At 35.4% G+C, this 26,457-nt stretch overlaps 2 protein-coding genes across 2 annotated transcripts in view; one reads left to right on the top strand and one right to left on the bottom strand.

Annotated features, from left to right (window-relative positions):
- Nucleotides 1-2,486: 2,486 nt before the first annotated feature.
- On the bottom strand, nucleotides 2,487-16,649 carry LOC136032105 (uncharacterized). Its single transcript, XM_065712253.1, has 3 exons — nucleotides 16,499-16,649; nucleotides 10,429-10,612; nucleotides 2,487-2,608 (listed from the first exon to the last, which is right to left on the bottom strand). The coding sequence occupies exons 1-3, from the start codon at nucleotides 16,595-16,597 to the stop codon at nucleotides 2,541-2,543; spliced, it is 351 nt and encodes a 116-aa protein (XP_065568325.1). The 5' UTR covers nucleotides 16,598-16,649; the 3' UTR covers nucleotides 2,487-2,540.
- Nucleotides 16,650-16,729: 80 nt separating this feature from the next.
- LOC136032103 (arfGAP with SH3 domain, ANK repeat and PH domain-containing protein-like) overlaps nucleotides 16,730-26,457 on the top strand; it is a gene marked incomplete in the record, with an annotated part of 90,480 nt that continues 80,752 nt past the window's right edge. The window contains 2 exon segments of the mRNA XM_065712252.1: nucleotides 16,730-16,845; nucleotides 24,556-24,840. Coding sequence (XP_065568324.1) covers nucleotides 24,642-24,840 — 199 coding nt within the window.

The following is a 26,457-nucleotide window of genomic DNA, read 5'->3' as shown; positions in this document are numbered from 1 at the left end:
AAGGATCATGCTTCCTTGAGCCCGAAACCTATGCTTTATGCAGATTTAGGCTACACTTCTTTGTTTTCCCGGGTTTCACGAATAAGTTAACAGATTGCCGAAGATTGTCCTTTTTGGCCAACCTTCTGGGACTAAAAAGAAAGCAGGTCATCCTCATCTGAGGTGGGGGGAGGACATAAGTGACGATATAAAGGAAATGGGAACTTCCTGGGAGGGTGTAAAGAGGGAGACCTTGATGAGATTGGGTTGAAGGAGAAGCGTGCGTAGCTGTGTTGGACTCAGGCGGCTTGGTGCTGCGGTGAGTTATTATTAGTAGTGCTAGTATTAAATGCCGAAAACTCTTTATTTTCAATGTTGTAAGCACAAAAAATTATTTATAATATAATTCGTTTCCAGAAAAGCGCAAATGAAGCACTAGACTTTAGATTTTTAAAGTTAGGGAAGGGGGCAGTAGCCAAACTTTTGTTTGTAGGTATTTTTGTTCATTTTAAGCTTGATTCAGATATTCAGTTTAAGTTTTATTGGTTTTTAAGGTTTATTTATTCATTAATATTAGTAATTGTTATATGTTTGTTCGTTATGATTGTTCATCTAATTTCTGTTTGTTATGAGTTTCATTTATTCTTTAACAGTAAATTTTGGTTGGTTTTAGTTTCAAATATGATAAGAATTTATTTCTGCTGGTTTTAAGTTTAATATGACTCTTCACTTTTTTTTGAAGAATTTCTTCTTTAGAAAGTTTTTGTTTACTTCATTTATATTGGTGTTTGCTTCTTAAGATCAGTATTAAGAAGAAAATCGAAAAGAGACAGCCTTTTTGGAGACTCAGGATCAAACAACCTGCTTTCCCCCAATAACCAACCTTGCATATAGACATTGGCCAACTTATATAACTTAAAACCCTCGCCCCAAGGGCACTGTGGGTTAGTCATCTCCGGAGATATAGTTATTTGACCTTATCAACTAGTTTGAAAAAGTTCTTTGTCAAAGTTTTGATCCAATATTTTTGGAGGAATTGCAATTAGAAACGTATGGGACGGCTAACAACCCTTTAACCACTTTTCAACCCCCTCCCCGCATTTCCTGAAAGTTTCAACTCAATACCCTCATCCTTTCTTAAAATAATGCAGATCCTCCTTTTCGATAGATTCAATGCACATAGTGCATTTTGATTGATTATAACATGCCCTACAACACTCTCTAAGCTTTTACCTTAAAGTATTTAGCCTTTTCGAATCCACCAATAATCAAACAATTTTCCCTTTCCAAATGATAAATCCTGCATGTAAACAATTGACAATTCCTTGAAGTGCATGGCATTCCTTGAAGCATAGCTGTTAAACATAAATGACTATAAAATAGTCATTTATTGTTTCTCGGTTTCTAGGTCTGTGTTTTTTGTTGTTGTTGTTTTTTAGATTTGAAGGTGTTTTTTTTTTTGCGTTTTTATAATTATTGATGGATTGTCGTTTCCAGGATTATGAAGAATAGGCGTCATTTATTTTTGCTCAGTTTCTAGGTTTGTGTTTTTGGCTGTTGTTTTTGGATTTGGTGGTTTTCTTGTGTTTTTATAGTTATTGATGGGTTGTCCTTTCCAGGATTACGACGAAAGGAGGTCATTTATTGTTGCTCAGTTTCTTAGGTCTGTGTTTTTTGTTTTCGGCTTCGGTATTCTTGCGCTTTTATAGTTATTGATGGATTTTCCTTTCCAGGATTACGACGGGGGGGGGGGGGGGTCATTTATTATTGCTCAGTTTCTAAATTTGTGTTTGCTGTTGTTTATTGCGGCTACAGGTTAGGATTGATCATGATCATCACGGTTTTTAGCTTAAGGGTAGTACTTTTTGACGGCCTCTGGAAGTTTGAAAATGTTGCTGAAATAGCAGGTCTGCCCAAAATCAGTGCCAGATGTAACAAGTATATGGTGAGTAGCATAATTAGGAACCAAAAGCGTCCAAGCATAGTCGTCCCTTGGACAGTATAAATGTAGCGCAACATAATAATTTTTGACATCAGTACAGAGTGGTAAAATAACCCCTGAGGACATGATCACTTTCCGAAAAGGTTGTTTAGATTTATATGTTGCTATAGCCACTCAGACATTGAGGCCATTCCTGTAAGGTAAATCCTCGTTGTTCAAGCCAATGGACAGTTAGTTTCCTACATATGGGTATTGAACTAGGCGGTTCTAATAGTGTATTTTTTTTTTTTTATCTGATTCTAGTTTTAGGAGCTACGGGTTTCGTAGCAGGTTCCAAAGCCAGTGGAAAAAACATCAACATTTCTACGAAATAGTTTTTAAAATCTTCATTTGAAAAATTAAAGTACAATAAAGTGCCAAACCTAAAGTAAAAATTACATCACCAATTTAGAACTAAAAGATATGTGCACAGATATATTTGTAAAAAAATATAAAAAGAGTGAAAAAATTAGCTATAGGAAATTTGGAAAAACATAATAGAACTACGAATAAAGTGGCAAAGGGATTTTCTGAAAAGCGAATTTTTATTTATGAAGTATACAAAATGTCATTCCTGGAATCACATTACGAATGGATTATACCGGATATTGTAGATAAGGTCACAAGCCTTGCTATAGTTTTCAGCATCTGCAAATATAAATAGAAAAACATTAATACAAAAATAAACGACAAAAATACAAGAAAGCTAACCCAAAATAAAATAAAAATAAAAGCTAACCAAAATTTTTCAAAACGGCGTGTACTAAAAAACTAACGCTTTTGTCGCAGGATACACAAATACGGCCAGAAATCATAAAGCTGCAACGTAATCTTTGGTTTATCAGAATAGATTTTGTTATAGAAGCCATTTCTTTCTTATAGAGAAGAGGGGGTTCAATTCAATATAAAATGGAATATGATTATTCAGTTCAATAGCTTGAAGCTAACATGAACATGGGAACAAAACAATAAACAGAAACAGAAAAACAGCAAAGACTCAAAGTAGTACTTTTTCAAGATCAAAACAATTAAATCAACAAAAAAAGTCAAATATTAAAATCATCAATTACAACGACAAATGATACAGTTCAGAGGAATAATAGTATTTTTAAGCTTAGCCGAAGTGTCAAGCAATTACGGATTAATCAATTTAAACCCAAGCTATGCGGGGCTGACAATAAGCATATCTCCAAAACAGATTAGATTATCAAACATTATTGAAATTTCTGCAAAAATAGGTAAAAACATATTTAGTTCTAAAGCTGCATCTAGAGGAGCGATCGGCAAAGTGCAGCTTCAGGGCCACATGTGGCTCTTTGGTTCCTTAAGTGCGGCTCAGACACAAGTATCCACGGAAAGAGCAATAATGTTTTGATCCAAGAAAAACTTGGGAAAAAAATTACGTCTTATTTTGATGAATTAGAATTCTTCTGTAGATCAAGAACAAGCATAATTTTTTGTTTAAGTTGAAAGATAGATAAGTAATGAAAATTTTGTATTTTTGTAAAAATACATAATGAACACCGAATTTAAATTTATTAGTTTTCGTAAACGGAAGCACAAACCATGTACAAGCTACCGGCTGAAATTGTTCATATGTTTCCAGCGTACTCCGGTGTGATACAAAGGTGCCACAAGCATGCACGCGCGCGCGCGCAAAAAATAAAAAAGACCGCGGATTGTCATTTTAGTATGTATATACTGATATTTATTCCTTAATTTTTCAAGAACTTTTTGTTTATTAAAGTCAAAAAAGTGAAAATATTTAAAATGAGTTTTCTATTCAGTATAGCGCAAATTGTGTCCTCGTCTTGAGAAGATACGAGGGTTGTCAGCACTACTCATGTTAATTCTTGCTCGTTTTGAATTTGACTCGGTTATTTATTGTAATTTCTGTTCGTTACGGATTTCATTTATTTATTAATGAGAATTTGTGGTAGTTTTACGCTTGGAAGATTATTTGACTTTATTTCTGCTCATTTTTGGTTAAATGGAGCTCTTTACTTTTCCTTGAAAGACTTGTTTTTTGGAAAAAGTTTTTCAAATTAATTTCCAAAAAAGTCAAGGGTATTCAGGTGAAACTCTCTGGGAAGGTTGAGGGGGGCTACTGAATTAGATCAAACCACACTATGCATGCGGGTTGTCAAAAGGGCGTATCTATGGAGTGACTTGGATTTTAAATTGAAACTAAAGGGGCGATCAACTGACCAAAAGGAAATGTGCACACGCTACAACTACCACAACTACAACTCTCCCACCACCACTACTACTACTGCTACTGCCATTAGGCATTTGCGCTATTGGTTTATACGATTTAATTCTTGTTGTAAATAAACATGTATCTATCTATCTATCTACTGCAATTACTATCTAAGGTGAGAATTTCAGGAAAAGTTGAAGGGGAAGTTGAATCAAATCAAAACAAATTACGTGCATGCCGGTCGTCAAAAGGGCACATCAGTAGCATTTTAGGAACTCCTCAGCGTATTAAGTTGAAACTTCTAGGACATGATAAAGGGGATAATCAATGGACGAAACGGTAATATGTGGACACTACTACTACCACTGCTACTATCACCACCACTACTATAACTACTACTACTTCAATTCTGACTGCTACTAAAGCTAAGGGCTTTAAGATGAAAATTTTTCAGGAAATGTTAAAGGGAAAGTTGAACTAAATTAAAATACGCTATCAGTGTGTATTAGATTTTAAGTATTTTCTCTTTTTTTAAACTTTAATAAAACCAATATTACTAAGAATTCCAGAATATCAATATAGGAAATAAACTGTCAAATAAACAGCCCTAGTCCTCTTAATTTATGAACCTTTTGAGTTTGACTCGGTACTTGTGATTTCTGATTTTTTTTTTTGGTTTTCTTTTTCTTTATTGATGGTGATTTATGGTAGTTTTATGCTTGAAAAATTATTTGACTTTATTTCTGCTCATTTTTGGTTTAATATGACTCTTAACTTTTCTTTGAAAAACATTTTTGTGGAAACAGTTTTTTTTATTAATCACTAGAAAAGGTACAACACTGTTGTCATATACCACAGCTCCACTTATACGCTTCATTGTCCCCACCTCAAAGCTGAAAAACCGCACATCCCTTTTAGTTATCTATTACATTAATTTCAGTTATGGTTTAGCACACTCTAGAATGAAATCCGCAGCAAAGATATTACGTGGTAAGATATACAAAAAGCATGTCATTTAATGAGAAAAGTGACGTATGATTAATTTAAGAGACAATTCACCTTAAATACGAAGAGATACTTCATGACAATATCATAGCAATATTGTTACGGAGTTAAGTGTTTTCTAGTAATATTTTGTTCTTAGTACAGTTGTGAAACATGATCCAACTGGGGTAACTATATAAGGTAATCTGTTTCCATCATTTAACTAGATAAGGTGAGAAAAAAAAGAATGAAATAAGATTCCTTTTGATGTAGGGATTAGTTCACATCTTACTTAGGAAACACAACTATGATACCTGTTTTTTTTCCCGCAAAACGTCTACAAACTTGATAAAAAAATTACAACTGCTAGCAATTCTTGTCATATTTCTAGAGAACTGAAACTTAAACAAAACAAAATGATACTATCCTTCTAGCATTAAAAATCTTTCACATTTTTTGGGGATACCTCTTTTTGGGGTATCTATTGTCTTCGCATAAGCCCTAAATAGCTAAGTGACTAACCTTATGTTCCCATAGCTACGTTTCCATAGTAAAATGAGCTACTGCTGATTTAATAAAGAACGAAATTTCTATCATATTAATTATTTGGTTTTTCTTCCAGCCTTTTTGCATGGAAGCGGTTTTCATAGAAACTTGGAAAGGGACTCGTTTAATCAAAAAATGAAAGTTTAAATGCCCCTTTAAAGGGGCATTTAAGCTCCCCCTCTCCTGTCATTTTCGTTCCCAGGCACCCCTTTAATTCCTAGATATTTCAGGTATGTAAGTTTTTGCCCCCATTCGAACCTGTTTCATGATGAAATAGCAATATAAATCGAAATACAATATGTGTACCCAGGTAATCAAAATGAGTGTCAGAAATATCTAAAGGACGGCTTGAGGGATCGAGTTGAAACATTAATGTTGTGTTGCGGGTGGCGAAGAAGAGAAATTCAAATTTGCATTTGGAAAACGGATCAGGTCAAAGCAATTGGGAGAGGGTTTAATTTATTTTGTTCTTGATTTGTTGATAAGTTTTGCACTGTTAGCCCCCGTGGGAGTTAGAATCTACGTATTGAGCACTGGCGAAGTTAATAAGGCAGTATATGCATCCAGTTTGTCAAAATAGATATTTACAACATTTCATGGACGACAAAGGGGGGAGGGAGGGATAAATTCAAACATTCAGAGAGTGCTGTGAGGAATAAACATAATACATTTATTTTTTTGGGGGGGGGGAGAGAAATGAGGGTTCAACACTTGAGCGTTACATCTGTAAGTCCCTAGTCCAAGGGAAAGAAGACAAAACGCTCCAGGTAAGGGCCCCTGAAAAATGAAGCCCAAAATGGACCAACAACTTGAAATTTGTATCCCAAAGAAATTGGGTCAAAAAACCTCAATACCCCCAAAAAAAGTGTGCCCAAAAATAGGACAAAAAAAATCCTAAAAACTTGTTTTTTTTTCAAATGGTTTGAAATTTATTTGTTTTCACTTTTCAGTAAAGTACACTTGACGCTCCAGCCTTTAAAGAATTGAAGAGGGTGGCAGCTCCACTCATACTTGTGATGACTTACGTCCATTTTAAGCTTGACTTGATTATTTCTTCAATTTACATCTGTAAGTCCCTAGTCCAAGGGAAAGAAGACAAAACGCTCCAGGTAAGGGCCCCTGAAAAATGAAGCCCAAAATGGACCAAGAACTTGAAATTTGTATCCCAAAGAAATTGGGTCAAAAAACCTCAATACCCCAAAAAAAGTTTGCCCAAAAATAGGACAAAAAAAATCCTAAAAAATTGTTTTTTTTCAAATGGTTGGAAATTTATTTGTTTTCGCTTTTCAGTAAAGTACACTTGACGCTCCAGCCTTTAAAGAATTGAAGAGGGTGGCAGCTCCAATCATACTTGTGGTGACTTACGTCCATTTTAAGCTTGACTTGATTATTCCTTCAATTTCTGTTATTTTTAGGTTTCATTCATAATAATGTATTTTTGTTTTGAGTTTGACTTTATTTCTAATTGTTTTAGATTTCAGTGTTGTTCTTTGAAAACTTTTTTTTAGGTTTTTTTTTATTTTAGAAAAACATTTTTTTTGCTGCATCCGTTGTACCTAAGCAACACAAGATCCATCAATTTAAAACTAACAGAGGTAAAGGATTAAAAAATTCGCCCGACTTGCATTTTCCCCAAGATTTAATGTTTCATTTTAGAGCCTTCTCTCATTAATTTTCCTGGAAATATAGGGAATCACAACCCTCTTTTAGTCACACCCTTTTCCATCCTCTAAGCTCAAAGGATTTCTGCATCAAAGTCGCACAGAACTGAAAGGCTGCAGGCCCCCCTGCCATGAGCATGATTTTCATCCTATTCATACATCAGTGTGGCACAAAAGATATAGATAAACCCATCCCCCTTCTTGCCAAAAAATGTTATATTATATCTTATAGATAACGTTTTCATTTGATTTTGAATTACTAAACCAAGAAAAAAATGAATAGAGCATAGTGTCAATATTTGACTTACAGACATTATATTTACGCATTTTTATTTCAGACAATTTTAAGTTTGAATTCAGTTTTTGAAAAATATATTTCCACATCCATTGTCGTGCCAATTACCTTTATTTTTTACTTCAATACAAGTACCAGGTACTCCAGGGGATTTTTACTGAAGTATAAATGTCAAGTATTCCTCCAAATTCTACTAAAGTAATAAATGTTTGAAAAAAGCTACTTTAGTACTCAAGTATTTCCAGAGTACCTAAGTTTTGAAGTGTTAAGGCTTCACTTATAATTCCTAAGCCTTCACTGTAGCATCTTCTTGATTTCCCGGTAAGTACAGACAAAGACCAAACAAGCCAGGTAAACTTGAAACAAAACCATTTAAAGTTATCTCACGGAGTACCATGGTAGTCACAGACTACCAGAAAGGTTTTATGCTGACATTTGTTAAAAGAAATCCTACAGCAATGGTACCATATAGACTGTGATCATGCTATGTGCTAGTTCTTAGAAGTAAAATAGTTGCCCTCAGATATCTGATTTTGAACTCTATCAGATAGTTACCACACAAAGACAATAGAAACTGTTTTCCACTTCGATTACAAGACTTAGATAATGAAATGCGATTCATTCAAAATATCGGAATACTAGAGAGTAAAATTAATACCCAAGTTTCTTGCTTGCTCACATCAAGAGTGGTAGATTTTCAAAAATATTACCTCCAAGCAAGTTTCGCTTCGGGGTAAAAATTTCTCCACCAGCCGAAAACAGTTGCTCTGCGAATGCAGATGAAGGAAATATGCAAATAAATTTTCAGGATAAAATTTATTAGTCTTGAAGACTTTTTGCCATGGTTGATTCTTTTCACCTACCAGACGCATATGAAAGAACCTCCACCATCACATTATAGTCATTGCATTCACGGTTCTCTGAGCTGTTTGTGGCCATTCCTTCCTCAGCATCACTATTGTCAGGTTTGTCAAACATTCATCACCAGAAAAGTAGCTAACTCTCTCAGTTCTCTCATCCTTGCTATCAGCTTTGGGATCTTCAAACTTTCTTGCTTCTTCTAGCAAGAATTTAACAGATACATTCCTACTTTTGCTAGGAAACAATTAAGTTTGAAATAAGGATGACTTGAACTGGTAACAACACAATCTTTAATATGAAAAAGTCCCCGTCCAGGATAGTAGGGAATATTTCCTCCAGGCCCACAAGAAGAGCATGTATCAGTGGCTTGAAAAACTTGACTAAACCTTTCAGCATTTAAGCTTCTTTTCAAAAATCGAATTGTTTGGTAAATTGTACCAAAGTAGTTCTTTTCTTCCGCCTGGAGGATATCCAGAGCAACCGCTAATGGCTCCATGACTTTCATGCATTTTTCTAGAAAATTTACATTGCGAGGCTTAGACCTAGGCTTCTGTAAAACCTCACAGACATGATAAAACTTCTCTCTTTCATTACAATCCATTAAACAGTCATATTTCAAATTCCACCAAGGTATCCCAGGCCTGATGAGCTGTCTATCGTATACCTCTTTGTCAGCGTCGTCGGCTTTTGAGCTCTTTTTATGAACACCCCAGAGAGCTGTACACTTGGCAAAAGAGGTATGGCATTGCCGCTGATATACAACATCATTCAAGGCTCTACGAGTCCAAATGGGGATACTATGGAAATACTTGCAGGACCTAAAGAACAGCGATCGGATTGCTTTTTATCAGATACAGAGAAAAATTTCCAAACAGGTGTCAAAAACAACACATGCGGTGCAAAAAACGCATTATATAGCCAGCCAAGGGTTCTCTTATCAAACTGGCCCTTTACCATGGCGAGACGACCATAAGATTTTCTTAGTTTCTCTTTCAAAGAAGTAATTATAAGCTGCCTAGTGGATCTAATTGAAGTTCCAAAAGAAAGACCTAAATACCTAAAGATGAGATTGTGGCGGGACCAACTTGGATTGTATCATTGGAGGCGATCTCCTTTCTAAAGACAAGAAACTCGGTTTTGGAAGTAGCAACGGAAAGACCGATTTCTTTTAGTCAGGAGCAAAACAACATCAACATCATTTTGGAGAACCCCAAGATTTTGAGCCAAGAGAAGATTGTCATCAGCATAAGATAAGTGACTTTCGTCAATATATGACTCAATTAAGTATTTTGGAATCTGTCGAGTAACTTGTCTAATAGAGTTATTAAATATTGCCGGACTAAAAACGGAACCTTGCTTAACACCATGACGCACACGAATACGATTACTAACAGTACATTGCCAATGAATCTGGATTGAGGAGTTCTGATACCACTGCCACAGGCAGGTGCAAACAAATGGATTAACTCCACTTCTAAAGAGAGACAGAATAGCTTGCGAGTGAAGAATGGAGTCACAAGCCTTTGAAATATCAATGGCACAAACACAGAGGTTACTTTTTACCTTTTCATATTTAAGTGATATTGTATCACTGAAATTTCAAATATTTGACTATACCCAGAGGTCCTCTCTTTATGTCAGCTGTAGTTAGAATTGTACTTTAAAGGAGGTTTAAAAAGGCATTTATTTACCAAATACAGCCCGGAATCTTCAACAGGCCATATTACTTTAGTTTTTAACTTTTTCTAATGCAACAAAGATCGTTTTCAGTTTTTGGTTTGTGTTATGTCAGTTTAACTTGCTGCTAGGGAAATCCCTAGCTGTTACTATTGTAACAATAGTAGTATTCCTTTAACTTACCTTTAGTTACATGTAATGAGGATATGAGACACAGATTAAAGTACATAGATTAACAACTTACTAAAATCTCTCATCATATCAGAAGGCATTAGACTGATAGAACTCATATCAATCGTATTTCCCTGGGATACACCATCAATTTCAGCGAATTCACCAGTTGTAAGAGACACAGGGCTGCCACTTGGAATTCCAACTTTTAGAATCATTCCATCAGTTGATCGTATCTCAATATATGATGCAGTTATCTAAAATTGTTAAATATTAAGCATATTTTACAATTCTTAATAAAAATCTTTTGGGTTTATTTTGGAAAAAAATTCAAGACCTCACAGATGAAATATGGATCTAAAGCTAGTTCAAAACTACAAGATGTGAAGCGTAGCCAAGATTCTCTGTACAAAAAAGTTCATCTAATATTTTTCAACATTTTCCCCTTGTAAGAAGCTTTGGTGTACAACAAGTGGTGGTATTCAGGGTTTTGTTGTTAGACCAAACCTTCATGAGCACTCAAACCAGATTGTGAAAATTGTTGGCTGCCACCCCTGTATGTGAATGAGAGTGATCTGAATCTCATGGGATTAGGACCTTAATTGTAAAAGTCAGTTATGTCATTGCTGTGTATGAACAAAAATAAATCTTAATGCCACGAAGTCAGCAATCTGACTGCAGAAGTTCGGTACATATCATCATTCAATTTGATGAAAATGAGCCTATTTTAACCAGTTTGGTCGTTTCATATTACTGAAGGCAACGACTGGGCATAGCTTACTGATAGCAGGGGAAGTTTTGAGGAAATCCACACAAATTTAGACACTTAGGGCAAATCAATGTAGTCTTCAGTATTTCTTATAAGCTAGTCTCAAGAAAGCTAAGAACATACAATACTACTTTCTTAGTTTATGCATACCAATACATGAATTTAAAAAAGGCTACAGTATCTAAAACCTATTTTTTTCAGATTTTTAAATGAAAATCTCTCAGTTGATAAGCAACCAACCAGTAAAACACATCTATAGAGTGCCATCTTCGCTATAGATACAATAAAAAAGAGTTTGAACGTCTGAGTTTTGCTGAAAATGGCAAAGTTATGGATGCTTTCAAGGCTACAAAAGAGAAGGTTTAGAAAAAAATAACCTACTGGGAATACATATTTGGGAAAACTAAGTTATTATTATGCATAAGTCAAGAAAATAACTTAGCTGTCTCTAGTTTCTCAAGGGCTGATTTCTAAAAGATTACCTGACCATATTTAAACATTAAACATCATAAACAGGTAGGTAAAGAGCGAAATCAGCTCTATGTGTTGTCATTAAAAAAAAAGTTTTTTCCACCAAAAAAGTTTTTCAAAAAAGTAAACAGCTACATTAAACCTAAGACGAGAGGAAATAAATTCAACATAATATTTGAAGTGTGAACCAAACATAAATCACTATCAATAAAGAAGTGAAATCCGTAAAGAACAGAAATAACAATAAATGACTCAAGTTAAACTTAAAAAGAACAGAAGCTACAGCAAACAGGAGTAGGGGTAACGCCCTCTAAGCGTCGTTAAGAACAGATCGTCATTTACGCCTCATTGAAAACCATTTTTAATTTGAGTGGTTGGTGAGTTTTTAACGTCCGTAGGGGACGTTAACCCTACTCCGGTAGCTTTTGTTCTTTTTAAGTTTAAATGGAGTTATTTGTTGTAATTTCCGTTCGTTTTCGGTTTCACGTAGTTATTGATAGTGATTTATGTTGTTTTACTCTTCAATTATTATTTAACTTATATCCGCTAGTCTTAGGTTTAATGTAGCTTTTTACTTTCTTTTGAAAAACGTCTTCTGTAGAAACAGTTTCTTTTTATAAAATTATTTTCTGTCCATTTCATAGTTTTTTCAACAAATATTTACTAATCTTCCTTTGGTTTTTCTCTTTAAAAATCAAGATTTTGGCTTGCCATTTGTATATTTGCCAAAATTTTGCAACAGATTTTTGATAATTATTTTTCTATAGAGCTTTGGTTACATGGATACGTGGAATACTAGCCAAATAAATGAATTGAAAATATGCGAATATCTTTGGTCTTCTATAGCCTAGGGTTGAAGCCATTCTGACCACTATCAGAGTCCTCTCAACATGCTTAAGTTTCAACTTAATTACCTTAGGGGTTCCAGAGATATTACAGTCAAACGTTTTGACAACCCTGAAGGTGCATAGCTTCTTCTGATTCAATTTGACATCTCCCTCGATATGTCATGGAAGTCTCAAACTTAATACCCTTAGCTTTTCATGAGACATTATAGATATGTTATTCTGACCTTCTGGATACACATAGTAGTTATAATCGCCAGTAGTCGCACTTACAGTCACAAGTGGTCACGACCACAGTCACAAGTAATTGCAGTAGAAACTGCAAGTAGTCGCAAGTAGTCGTAGGTATTCGCGAATGCAAACACAAATAGTCAAAGTCACTGAAGGTATACACAGTCACAGTCAGAACTAATTGCAGTCACAAGTGCAAACAGTCGCAAGGAGACACAATCCCAAGTAGCCACAGTTACGGTCGCAAGTTGTTGTAGTTACAAATAGTTACAGCTGCAAGTAGCAACAGTCGTAGGCAATAGTAGTTGCAATGAGCTGCCATCCCAAGTAGCTGCAATTACAGTCACAAGTAGTCACAGTTTTAAGTAGGTGCAGTCACAGACACAAGTAAACACAGTCGCAAGTTGTAAGAGTCTTAAATTGTCACAATAGTTGTGGTAGTAGTAATAGTAGTAGTATTAGTAGTAGCAATACTAGTAGAAGAAGTTTGCATGGTGTCTCAGTTAATTCAACATCCCTCTCAACATACCGTGAAAGCTTCAACTTCATACCCTAAATCTGCTTTTGATATATTGCTGATGCACCCCTTTGATAACTTGCATGCACATAGTCTATTAGATACAGTTTAAGATTCCCTGCAAGTTTTATCCTTATAAGCTTAGCCTTACAAGTAGTAGTAGCAGTAGTAGTACGCACATATTGACTTTTGTTAAGTCAAACATCCCTCAACATGCTCTGAAAAATTGAATATAATACTCTAAGCTGCTCCTGAGGTATTGCTCATACCCCCTTTTGACAATCTTCATGCAAGTAGTAAGTTGTGATTAAGTTCAATATACACCTCAAATTCCCTGAGATTGGCAAGAACTAATAAAATTAAACTGAACGTCCAATATATAATGATATTAATTGCTGAAAGCTCACTAACTTTAGTTCGTGTTTCAATCAGGGCCGACTTTAAATCTTTGACACTTCTAGGCCCAAACGTTTTTGCCACTCTGTTTTTGCAAACTTTCAGGGAAATCCCCAAAACTTCAGGGATAGGTCTAGTGAAATATTTATTATTTAATTCATTTTAATAAAGCACCGAATACGCAGTAGGCCTTATGCATTTACCATTATGAAAATGGGCAGTAGCCAAACTGTTGTTTGTAGTGAAGAATATATGTGTCTTTAACAGTTCTGGAACTAGGTAATAAACTGATTCCCATAATCTTGGGAATCGAATATCGTTAATAACTTTGTTTCGGCAGGTAGTATTTTTTTGGGGGTGGGTGGGGTCTTGGAGGACCAGGAGTCAGCTTGAATAATTTTTGGAATAAAATTTTTTGATGGGGGGGGGGAGTCAAGCCATGGATGGCCAGCAGTGAGTTGCAATAAAAAATATTGTTATTGTTGCAATAAGATATTGCTACCAAGTTTCTTGGGGAGGGGAGTGCAGCATGCAGAAAACGCCAGGGGTCAGATCCTTTAAGTTTTGGAACAAATTTAGCATTCATAAGTTTTTGAGTGGGGGTGGAGAATGGACATATGTGAGCATTGAACTATTTTGAGAGCCCAAACACAAGAACTTTATATGCCCCAGGACATAACATACAACACTTGTCCCTAGCCTCTAAGGGGTTGTTTTGACCATTGAGTTTTTGCTATCTGATCTTATCACTTATTATAACAAAATATCTATTTAAAAAATTCAATAGGATGGATGTTGAGTAAAAAAGACAGAAGGGCTAGTTGCCCTTCTGCCAATAGAATGAGCCCCCGGTGAAGCTTATACAACCATTCCTTCCGCAAAAACCATTATATGCCTCAGGGCATAATTTACAAACTTGCCCCTGGATTCTGGGGGGTTGTATAAACCTCTGAGTTTTTGTTTTATCTGTGGTGAATTTTGGATAAAATAAAAATCTCAAAAATTTGATTGGATACAATTAGGGAAAAGAGGGTTGGTGGGGGGGGGGGGCTTGTTGCCATTAGATCACTTTTGACTCCAAAAAATGGAACTAAAACTTCCAATTTCATGTCATTTAAGTCCCCTCCAAAGTTTACCCTTTCCTTAAAAACCGTATATGCCCCAAAACCTATGGGGAGAGGAGAGGGTTATGTTAACCCCAATGTTTTTTCTCTGGTCATTGGACTATTTCAAACAAAATCACTATCTCAAAATTTTGATTAATGTGTTTGGGGAAAAGAGGGTGTGTGTGTGAGGGGGAGGGTAGATACCCTCTGTTGACTTTTTAGTCTTAAAATGGTAACTAGAACTTTCAATTTCTAATCAAATGATCCACCTCTGAAGTCTACACAGCCACTTCTTACATAAAAATCTTCTATACCCTGTTGTATAACTTGCAACACCTGCCACTGAGCTCTTAGGGGTTGTGCCAACTCTGGAGTTTTGTTATTTTATCTTTAAACTGTTTTGAACAAAACAGTTATCACAAAATTTTTATCAGATGCATTATTGAAAAAAGACCTTATAGGGGGGGGGGGGGTATATGCCCTCGGATCACTTTTGACTAAAAAACGGGCCTAGAAATTCTGATTTACAATTGAATGAGCCCCCTCTGAAGTTTATACTACTATACCTTCCACAAAAACCTTATGTGCCCTAGGGACATAACTAACAACACTTGCCCCTAGCTCTGGAGGGTTGTATTGACACCAGAGTTTTTGTTGTTTAATCTTTAAACCATTTTGAACAAAATCACTATTTCAATATTTTGATTGGATAAAATTGAAATAAAAAGGCCTTGGAGGAGGGGCTAGTTGCTCTCTGATCACCTTTTTGCTTATAGGACAGTAATTTTCTGCTGAGTCTCTTTGTCCCTTTTTATGGATTGGGGTTATATAAGATGTTTTCCAATAATGCGGTAGTTCCCCATTTTGAAGAGATAACTGGAGCAGCATGCACAGGGGGTAACTGAGAGCTTTTTGACCCTCCTTAAGAAGATGTGGATGAACAATGTCCTGGTCCCTTTGACTTATTTACATCAAGCTTCTCAAGGCTATTGAAAACCATTACTTCACTTACTGACAGATTAGGCATAGGGAAAAGCACCTGATACAATGGAGGATCTGGTGAGGAGGTACCTGAGTTTTGGGTAAAGGCAGAAGCAAATTGTGCATTTAGAATGTGAGTCTTATCTATTGGAGATGAGTGTAGTACACTGTGGTCAACAAGGTTAGGAATAGTATGATGATTTGGGTTTTTAGAAGAGACATGTCTCCAGAAAGATTTTGGGTTTAACTTGATGTCAGAAGCTAATTTTTCCTCATAAGCAGATTTCAGTTTTTTTTTTTACAGAATCTGTCACACAATTCTGTACTGCCTTATAAATTGACAGGGTCTCCTGGTTTCCCTTCTTCATTAGCGTTTCCGAGCTCTAGATTTCTGGTTAATCAGCTTCTTAACTTCCTTAGTGAGGAAGGGGAGTGTAATAATAACATTAGTTTAGGTCAAAGTACTTAAATTGGAATTTGTGGTAGAAGTGATTATTATATTCATATAGAACATAAAAAAGCCATCAAGTGGTATGTTCACTTTATTGGTAAGTCAAATAAATGAACTGTGAAAAATTTACCAAAATAGATAGGCTAATCTTGTCTAGAATTTTACTATTCAGCAACCCAGAGAAAGGAAAGGTGTTCAAGTAGGTATTTGAAAACATATTGTCAGGGCATAATTGAGGCTCAGGTTCCATAGTTTCATTTGCCTAACTCGACTGGTTTCCAAAATGTTTAAAATGCCCCTTGTCTAGAATTTTTACCACAAATTTAAAAGGGACTAAATACATTGTGGATCACAAGCATAGTTTCAGAAAGCTTACATTCTTTATTTCCCCTAATAGTGAAACATTTCTGCCATGGAACTTTCCTAACGTTCTAGCGTTAACGCGAATGAATGTGTTGTCAAAGTCAACATCCATTTTTCTGGTAGTATTCAATATTTATTTTAAATCCGTTGCCTATGTAATGAGCAGCATTGACATAGTTCGCCGAAAACCTATGTTGACAAATTATAGAATAGTTTATGTTTATTATTTCCTTCAGGAAGAAACAGAAGTAAATAACCTTTTGGGCTTACTCTTTTTAGTTTTTTTTTATGATTAAGTATGACGTGTGGTCTACCAGGCTGTTATGATGATACGAAATACAATTCCAGCTAAGCGTTCTGGTGAATTTTGACTTTCATATAATCCATATTTTGGGATAGGATAATGTAGTCTAGACATTAAAGCCTAGGGACATAGGGTCAAGTTTTGACTTTAAATGAAGTTTACTTGTCTTAATATATACCAAGATTGGTAACAGTGCTCTCTATCAAATGTAGCGTTTTCACTCTTTTGCAGCAGGAACAGGTATTTTAGTTAAAAAATCAATGGACTTGGTTGAGGACTTTGAATTTAAAAGGCCTTTTGAATTAAAATGGAATAGTTGTGGGCATCAAGTTATGGCTAATTGTAGAAAAAGCCAAGACAGATTATCCAATTGAGTGAGAAGAAAATTCCTGTTGAGCCTGTTGAGGTTCTTTCAGAGGCTTCACTGTTAATCATGCTTGGATTTGCAAATATAATGGAAAATCATCCATTATATTTGATAGTTGGGAATTATATTGGATAGTACATTGGGAGAGTGGCAAATATATTGGAAAGTTGGACTTAATCTGAACAGTGGATTTAAATGCATGTAAGAGTCTCAGGCAGGTTAACCCTATTTCATCATTAAGGAAGAAATAAGGTGGTAAAGTTTATTGGTATGCTCTAGGGAAAGATATAGGCTAAATAAGAGTTTTAGAAGTTGTAAAAGTAATTTTTGAATTTTACAATGTTTCCATCTTGAGAATAGGAATAGGATTGAGACCTAGAGGCATCAGACAGTTCCTAGTCTTGGATAACTATATTGACAATAGACTCTTAATCTATGACATTATGCACTTAGATTTAGATGTTTGAGATTAACAGATAGTTATGGTCTAAGGTAGTTTGGATTGGTTGACTACAATGTTGAAGATTTTTGTTTTTCAACTTATGAATTTTAAAGTTATCCTTTTAGTCTTTCCCATTTAAACATAAAATGCAAGGTACTGCACTTAGGGCACAATAACCCCCACCATCCCTACCATATAGGGTGTGATCAGTTGGAAGCAGTTGCCGAGGAAAGAGACTTAGGCGTCATTGTGGACAAAGATTTAAAATTCCACAGCCACACTCAGGCTCAGGTTGCAAAAGCTAATCGAGCTCTCGGACTCATTAAGCGCTCTTTTGTAACCAGAAAGTCATGTGTGGTTATAAAACTTTATAAATCCCTTGTCCGTCCCCACCTTGAGTTTGGCTTGACTTTGGCCTTTCCCCAAAATAAAATGGACACAAGAGCCCTTGAAAGTGTCCAAAGGAGAGCAACCAAACTGGTCCGTGGCTTAAATAATGTCCCTTACCAGGATCGCCTAGGATCTCTGAGACTTCCAACCCTCACCTATCGAAGATATAGAGGAGATGTGATCATGACACGCAAAATTTTCAAATCCGGTCACCTGAACCAGATCTTCACCCCCCTCTTTGGCTAACAATTCAAGAGGTCACAGTCTTAAGCTTCACCTGCCTGGATGTCGGAGAAGGGAACGACGTGGTTTCTTTTCCATTCGGGTGGTCCCCCTCTGGAATAGCCTATCCGAGTCTACCATCCAAGCTGAGACACCCCACTCCTTCAAGGCTGGAGTCGACAGGGACTGGGAGAGGGCCGAGTGGAGGCTGGACTGGGAAGCTAAGCCAACATAATTACATCACTCACCACCAGCGAGAACTACAGGAGGATCTACCACCTTATCTCGCTGGCAAATGCGATTTAAGGTAATTTAAGGATAATTATTCTGCTTCACAACACATGTCTTAGATTAAATATGATCTATACTGAGTCTGTTTTTGATTTAGACAATTTATTTTACTTTAAGATCATGTGTCAAAGATTGTACAGGCTGGATTAGGCTAAAACTTCAAAAGTGTCCCCAAAATTAGGCTCTAATATGCATTAGATTAATAAAATTCCACTGAAAGCAAGGAACAACATTAAAATTTAGAACCAACAGAAGCTATTCTGTATATTAGGGGACTGTTCATTCCTCAACCCTTGTGCTTTATGCTAAAATCTTAAAGCTCACCAAAAAGTACATCCAATCAAATCCCAGCAGTTCTTGGTTTTGAGCATTCTTTCTTAAAGTATTGTGACTAAAGGTCAAACTTAAGCCTAAAGAGTAAAGGTCAAGGAAGGGGTTGCCCTCCTCACCTGCAGATTAGCATAATTTCTGTTCTTTTTATATTTTAACAAAACTTTATTTATATAATATCTTATCATTTTTCAGTTTATACTGAAGAATCTGCCTTCCCCTTCATTGAAAATCCCCCTCCCCAAAAAAATCCCTCCACTGCCAATATTCCTGCTAGAAAATTCTCCCTGCTTTCAGTTGAGAAAATCTTTTTTAATTTAGTTTCTGACTGTTCTTAACATCATGCAGAAAATTCACTCAATAAAATATTTTTTCTGGACTTACCCCCCCCCCCCCCCCAATTTTTTTTGTATTCCCCAATAACATATACTATGTGTAAACAATGGGTAAATTGCACAAATTACTGCCCTCCTCTGCATATGTTAAATTTCCCCTGGAAATTTTCCTTGGAAACTTTCCTCCCAACAGAAAATTCTACCTTTTGGAAATACCTCCCCCCCACCACCACAAAAAGATTGTGTATTTTCCCAATAACAAATATCATGAGTAGCCTAAATAGTGGACAAATTTCATAACTTACAGCACTTTCCCCAGGGGCTGTGAGGGGTCATGTCACCCCCTGAGGCATAGTTGTTTGACCTTTTTACTATGCTGAATCAAATGGCTCACTCAAAATTTTGGTCAAATGCCATTGGAGAAAAATGGAGCAGGGAAGCCAGTTACCCTCCATACTTTTTTGTTACTTAAAAAAAGGAACTAAAACTTTGAATTTCTCTTTTAATGAGCCTTCTCCCAATCTTCTAGGAAAATAGGTTTTATGTGGTCACCCCTGAGAAAAAAACATACATCCATGGCCTTTCTTTTGGCAAAAAAAAAAAAAAAAAAACAAATTCCACATTTTTGTAGATAGAAGCTTGAAATCTCTAGAGTAGGGTTCTCAGATAGGCTGAATCTGATGATGTGAATTTCATTAAGATCCTTTGATTTTTTTGGGGTGTCCCCCTTTTTTTGTTTGAAAGTTTGCTCAAACTTGTAGCTTTTGATGGGTAACATTGCACCTACTTTATACATCTGGAATCAGCATAACAAGTCAAATCTTCTGATTAATTATTATAGAATTCCTTTATTTTTAGTTTTGGTTACTATTGAGCCAAATTGCTCCTTACTTACAGTTTATTGCTGTGAACTGTTGGACTATCAGTGTTTTTAAAATATTCAGGTAACAAAAGATGTTAGGAAACTCAATATCAGCAAGGTTTTGCATATAGTCTAGGGCTATATCTGACTGTTAAAGGGCAGGGGGATTCAATGGCAACCCCAGAAACAATTGTATTTGGAACAAAAACTGAAAGAAGAATCTTATGGTGTAATTTTTTTCTTATCAAATTTTTGTCCTATCAGTAACCATAGCCAACTTCTGTGTATAGCCATATCCATGTCTGATCCCATTAGGACAGAAGGGCTGAGGTACAACAGCAGAGATAGCTATATTTTGAAAGAATATTGAATGCTATATTTCTTTTTTTAGATCTACTACCAAAAGACAAGAGGAACTGTGAGTCAACATTTCCTTTGAAATTTCTTTTAGTATACAAAATAGAATTTGCACTCATAACAATTAGCAATAATAAAAAAATTGTCATAACAGTTGATTTCATATTCAATACTCTTTACAAATGTAAATAATCACTACCGTTGTAGTTTTGCAACCCCCTTCCCCTCTAATGGGACAAGGTGTAGCCCTAGACTATCCTATGCATAAACATTTTCTGATTCTGTTCTTTTTTACCTTAGCTGGTTTTATGAAACAATTGTCAATGAGAAACAAGCATAAAAAATATTGTAAATCCACAAAATTAGTAAACTTTTATGCATATCATAGGCTTAAATTTTGCCTCATTAGGGAAGAGAAAGGCTAAAGTGTAGTTGTGATGGCAGGGGTTATTTTTTGGATAGATATTAATTAGTATGTTCCTTCTAAGTCTTACAATGCAAAAATATGAAAGATTGTGTGCTATCTAATACTTTTGAACTCATTTTAGGGCTCAAAATTGAATTTGCAATTGTAGCAATTAGTATATTTGAAAAAAGTGCTAAAAGACAAAGCGAATAGGATGACCATCATTTAGCTAGAAAATTAATTGAAACGTCCTAACATGTTTCATTGACCTTTTATTATTATAGTGTTGGAGTTAGAAAAGGAATCTGTAACATTCTTGTGCATGTTCTCTTCTGAACTAAATACCATAATAACAAAAGAGCAGCACCATTCAATTCCCTGTTTAATACTGTTTCTAAATACAATGGTTGCTATTATAGCAATTCTACCAGCCCCCTCCCCCTCTGATGGGTTAGATATAGTCCTAGACTATATAAATAACTTTGATGACTTTGCTTTTTCTTCCAATATGAACCAACTGCTGATGATAAATAAGAAAAAAATGTTGGTTTAAAAAAAAAAAACAACAAGAACCAGAATCATTCAAGCTCTATAGTTGACCCTATTAGAGAGGGAGCAAGGATGGAATGCAACAATGTTCGTCTTTAAAATCATCAAAGCCTTAGAAGTAGGGAATGAGTAAAGGCAAGAATTTTAAAATGCCTTTTGAGGCAAAATTTGGACTCTTAATTTATTTGTGATTGTTTCATTTCTCTAACTCAATTACTTTGTTAGATAGGAGTAAGTTCATCATCTAAAATTTATACTGTAGTTAAAGTAGCAGTAATTCCAAAAGCATAATCAGCATACATTTTCCAAAATTAATCAAGAAAGACTTTCATTGTTAATGTTAGTTCATAAGAGGGAATAAAGTGCATTGCAGCCCCTAAAATCTTAGAAAAAATATCAGCATGCACACACTGGAAATTCTGGACATTTACATTTTCTGTCTAGATGACAACCTATTGTCATTTACTGTTTAATTGCACTGATGTTGAAATTCTAAGTGGACTACCTACTGACATCCATTAAAAACCCTAAACAGCTGTAGTGAAATTGTAACTTATAGTCATGTTGTTCTGATTTTTGAAAACAGGGGACCAGGCCATGTATTGTTTATGGTGGAAAGTCTTCATTTTGAACCTCGTACATCATAGTTAAAAGGAATATCTCCAGCTTCTCCACTGAAGGAGCTTTGAAAATCACTTAACACCTTATTGTGTTTCTGTAACAAGGATCGTAATTTCTAAGCTTGTATCTATGCTGAAAGTGGTAAAAGGAACTGAAACACCCTGTTAGAAATTGGTGATAAATCTAAGCCAAAAGAAGAAGTGAAAAATGGGATGACAAGCAGACAATTTTACCGTGCATGCTTATGTCTTTTGCCACTGGATCTGAGGAATTTTCAAGACCTTAGTTGCTCATAGGGATGACTGGCCCCACAGATGTCCATCTGAAACCTAGTCACTAAACAAAAAGAAACTGTAACAGCAGTATCAAAATAGCTGTAAACATCTGAAAAGAACTATGGTATTACTGACCATGGTTATGCAAATTTTGTCCCTGAATTGTTGTTACACTGAACCTAAATGATTCCTATAAATTATCATAAGTTGTAATTTTGGGGCAATAGAATTTACCTATTCAAAATAGGAGAGAGATATATCAGAGCAGGTTAGACTTTCTTGTCAGATGTTGCACCACAAAGAATTTCTAATGCGTGTCTCTAGTGCAAAGATCTTGCAAAATAAATATTGTACAGAAACAATTAAAAAGATAGGGAAAACATTGTTAGACTATTTTTCAATGAATATCTTTATGTATATGGTTCTCCATCTACATAGTCCACACTCGATTTTTTTTCCTCACGAATTGTCTACAGTTGGAAGAAACTGTCTGAATCAACAGTTACTGATGAATTTGTTAATGTTTTCAAATGAAGGCTGGATATTGAGTGATCCTCCAGAAATTGTAAGCTCAATTGGGATGCTACTGATCATCCATCTGCACCTGGTCACTAAAGAACCTCGAAAATAACACAAGTCATCATTCTGGAGCTTTATGAGGAGAAATTCTTAGATTACTCCTACCTGCTATTTAAGATCATTATATGTATGGAGATCTTGCTGATTGTTTATATAGATGCAAGACCAGTCAGGGTAGAACTAATAAACACTAATCATCATATACTCAATCAAAAGTCAAGCTGAATACCTAATGAACTAGTTTCACAGCCCTCAGACTTAAAATGTATCCAAGTGGATGGCAGAAAAATAAATGCTTTTCATACAAGACTGAAGTATATGTGAGCATGCTTAAGTGCTGTAATTACGGATTCTGTGATGAAGATCTGATTGAAACGTTTTTTTGGGCCAGATTTTGCAGAAAGAATTCCTTCTGATTTGGAATATGCTGACATTGTTGTGTTGTTGGGAAATTCACTTCCTCAACTGAGTGCTGTACTTATCCAATAAAGCTTTTGATATTTTATGTTCGGTTCTATTGGAGTAACTTGAAAATTATGGGTATTGAAAGAAAGACTGAAGAGCCTAAACAGTTCCGACCCAGATTGAACTGACTCTAGCCTGTCAAAGGGGACTTTGTTCTCAGACTCATAATCAACTTAAAATAATATAGTTAATAAAGATCTTTACAATGGTTTACTTAACTTTAAAACTATAAGTTGCATACAGGGGGAGTCAAATCATGTAAGTGTAGTTTGGGGAAAATATCGTTTTAAATCTAGAGGGGTATTTTTTTTTAGTATTTTTGCTTACAATATAAAAAAAGGATAATTTTAAATGAAAACACAGAAATAGTGATTTTTTAGATCCTGGGGGGGGGAGAACTGAAAATATAGAAAAAGTGCAATTGCCCCCCCCCCCCAATTGATCCACTTTGTTGTATATCCACAGGCTCATATGTATATGATTGCCTCTGTTGAAGGATTTGACATCAGTCTGTAAGTCCATTGAAGTATTCAGTGCTACATGCTAAGAATAAAACTACATAATTAAACATGGAGGCCTTTTTCATTAAAATTTGAGTTCCTGGGTTTTCCTATATTTTTTTTTTTTAAAGAGATATATGGTTGTGTAAGTTTTCGCTAACAAATTTAAATAATTAGATTTCACTTTTAGTGTCCTTGGTACTATTCTTGGGATTTCTTGTGTATTTGGGATTTCCTCTTTTCAGTGACATGGGTTTTGCAAGTGAGAAAAGAAAGTGTAGCAAGATAATTTGCTCATAAGTACACATTTTCAACCTCTTCAGTGAGGGCGCAGAGGATTTGCCCATATGGTGTGGTGGGGGTAAAAAAAAGCAAGGAAGTGCATTTTTGGGCACCATTTCTTTTTTCAGGAAGATTGTCCTTTAGATCGTTTAGGTAAAATGCCCCTCTCCTCTCTGTGCACCATTCATTAGCAAGTAAAGTATTCAGCTTATCGTTTTTTATGCCTCGATTTGTTCACTATTTTTTTTGGATTTACTTCATGTAGGCATATTAAAATACCAGACAACCCAATTTTAGAAGAAAAGGAAAAGAAGCAAGATTCAGACGTTTTGTTATACTAGGCTATACAATTGTAACAGCATAACAACAAATCTTTTCAATTGAGAAGCTGTTTGCTTTTTCTTTGCTCCTGTGATATAAAAGCAAGAAAACTAGATGTTAGGCTCCATTAACATATTAGTACCTTTTAATTAAAATAATATAATTTCTTCAGGAAAATATGGATCACTGCAATTTGGATCTATTGTGACTTCATAAAGTGACCTCAGTTGTGTTGTGTAACAAGTTTATAATTCAGAAATGCCTGGCTCTATCACTGTAGAAGATTTTGCCAGAGAAGCTAAAGAGGACTTTAATTCTCCAATTACGTCTTCTTTTGCATCAAAAATGCCACAGTGTAAGCAAAGTGTTATAGCCGCCGAAGAAGCTCTGGATGAAGACAAAGAGGTTCTTGTTAAGCTGAAAAAAACGTTAAAGGCTCTGACTGCTAGTGGAACTTGTAAGTAATTTTTACCAGCTGTTTTTAATCTGCTCATTTGTTCTTAAGGGTTCCAGTAATTACCAGACATGGCTTCAAAAATATGAATTTATTTTCGTTTCCTCTGATTTTCTGGTTTTTCGAGATTCTGTATCTTTCCACTTGTTACAAGGCTAGACCAAGGGGAAATCGTGTTTGATCCCCCTGGTCAAAGCTGACTTATTATTTAAAACTACGTAAGGAATCCTATCCTGTTTATTCCATAATAGGATGTATAAAAAACGAAATTATGCTATACTACTGATGTTATTTGGAATACTACAGTTTTTGAAGTGGATTTTCGGGACCGTTGTACATCAGAATATACTGTCTCATTTCTCATGAAACGTTAAGCTTTTGCATTGTTTCAGTTGTTGTTACCAATGTTAATTTAAAATGATTGTTTTGGCTTAAATCTGATTTCAGATCGATAACTTATTCTTTGAATCAATATGTATATTGCTATGAAATCAGTATTTGTTAAGTGTTTGTTTTTGCATTTTACTTTAGTCTTCTTTATGGGTCTAGAATTTTGATTTCCCCATCAGGCTCAACCCTTGTGCAGAAAAACAACAACAAGGGTATGTTTTTCTATGGAGTTCGAACAATTTCAGAGCAAAGCCCTAAGTTTTTCAGGAGGGACTGAGCCCTTCCTGGCTTTGTCAAGGAGGGGTCTTGGTGCCCTGGCCCACCATTGTCAAAGTTCATGACCCCCATTAGTTGAAAATTAAAAATGAAGTTTTTAGGTTGTTAAGATTACTGAAAACCTTGTAAAGAGAACCACACATACCAAAATAATCACATTCAAAATATGAGTCTTTGGGGGGAAAATATATGGACCAATAAACAAAATTCTTTTTTCTCATATTTATCTTAAATACCTAGCGCTTTTTATTTGCATGTATTTACAAAAAAAAGGATCTACCCAAGAAAAAAAGTAATCAGATGCTGATTAAAAATCATAACAATAAATTGAACATGTAGAAATGACAACTGTGTAGTGTGAAAAGATTAGGAATATCAGTGTCTTTCACCATGTGGTCTTGATTCGTGGACTCATGATCCGTAGAATCAGCGAGTTGCCAAAAAAAAAAAAAAAAAAAAAAAAAAAACAAGCAAGCTGTCAAATACTGTTTACTAAATTTTAGGATGAAACGCTCATGCTCATGTTCATGGTTAGAAGTTTCTGTTCAACAAATTGACCATTATGTTGTATGGCTTGCATTGATTGATGTATGCAAGCCAGATTGTATTTAATGAGCGTCCAAGGAAGGGGGGGGGGGCTTGGAAATAACTACACTGATTACTGGACTGGGTGCATGGTCATAAAGCCGGGATGGGTTAGGAGCATCAGGAAATTGGGACTGTAGAGGTGAAATATTATGCACACTTAAGAATAATGCAAAAATCTTTGCTTTCAAAGCAAAAAGACCCAAACATATCTTCAAACTTGGAGTCATTTCTGTTGGATTTTTTTGGGGGGTTGTTGCTTTTTGCGCGGTTATTTATTGTTGACCATTTAGAAAACACAGTAGCCGTAAGACAGAAGCCAGAGTTGGGTTTTTATTGTGACTTGATTAGGCCCTTTTACCTTTTACG

Source organism: Artemia franciscana, chromosome 10 (assembly GCF_032884065.1).
Source record: "Artemia franciscana chromosome 10, ASM3288406v1, whole genome shotgun sequence".
Taxonomy (NCBI): Eukaryota; Metazoa; Arthropoda; class Branchiopoda; order Anostraca; family Artemiidae; genus Artemia; species Artemia franciscana.
This window is presented reverse-complemented; position numbering and strand designations above follow the sequence as displayed.

Coding starts and splice junctions, on each gene's coding strand:
- LOC136032105 (XM_065712253.1), bottom strand. CDS start 16,597: ATGGATGTTGACTTTGACAACACATTCATTCGCGTTAACGCTAGAACG. Junction 10,613..16,498: donor TATTAGGGGAAATAAAGAAT/GTAAGCTTTCTG, acceptor TAACAATTTTAG/ATAACTGCATCATATATTGA. Junction 2,609..10,428: donor TGATATGATGAGAGATTTTA/GTAAGTTGTTAA, acceptor TTATATTTGCAG/ATGCTGAAAACTATAGCAAG.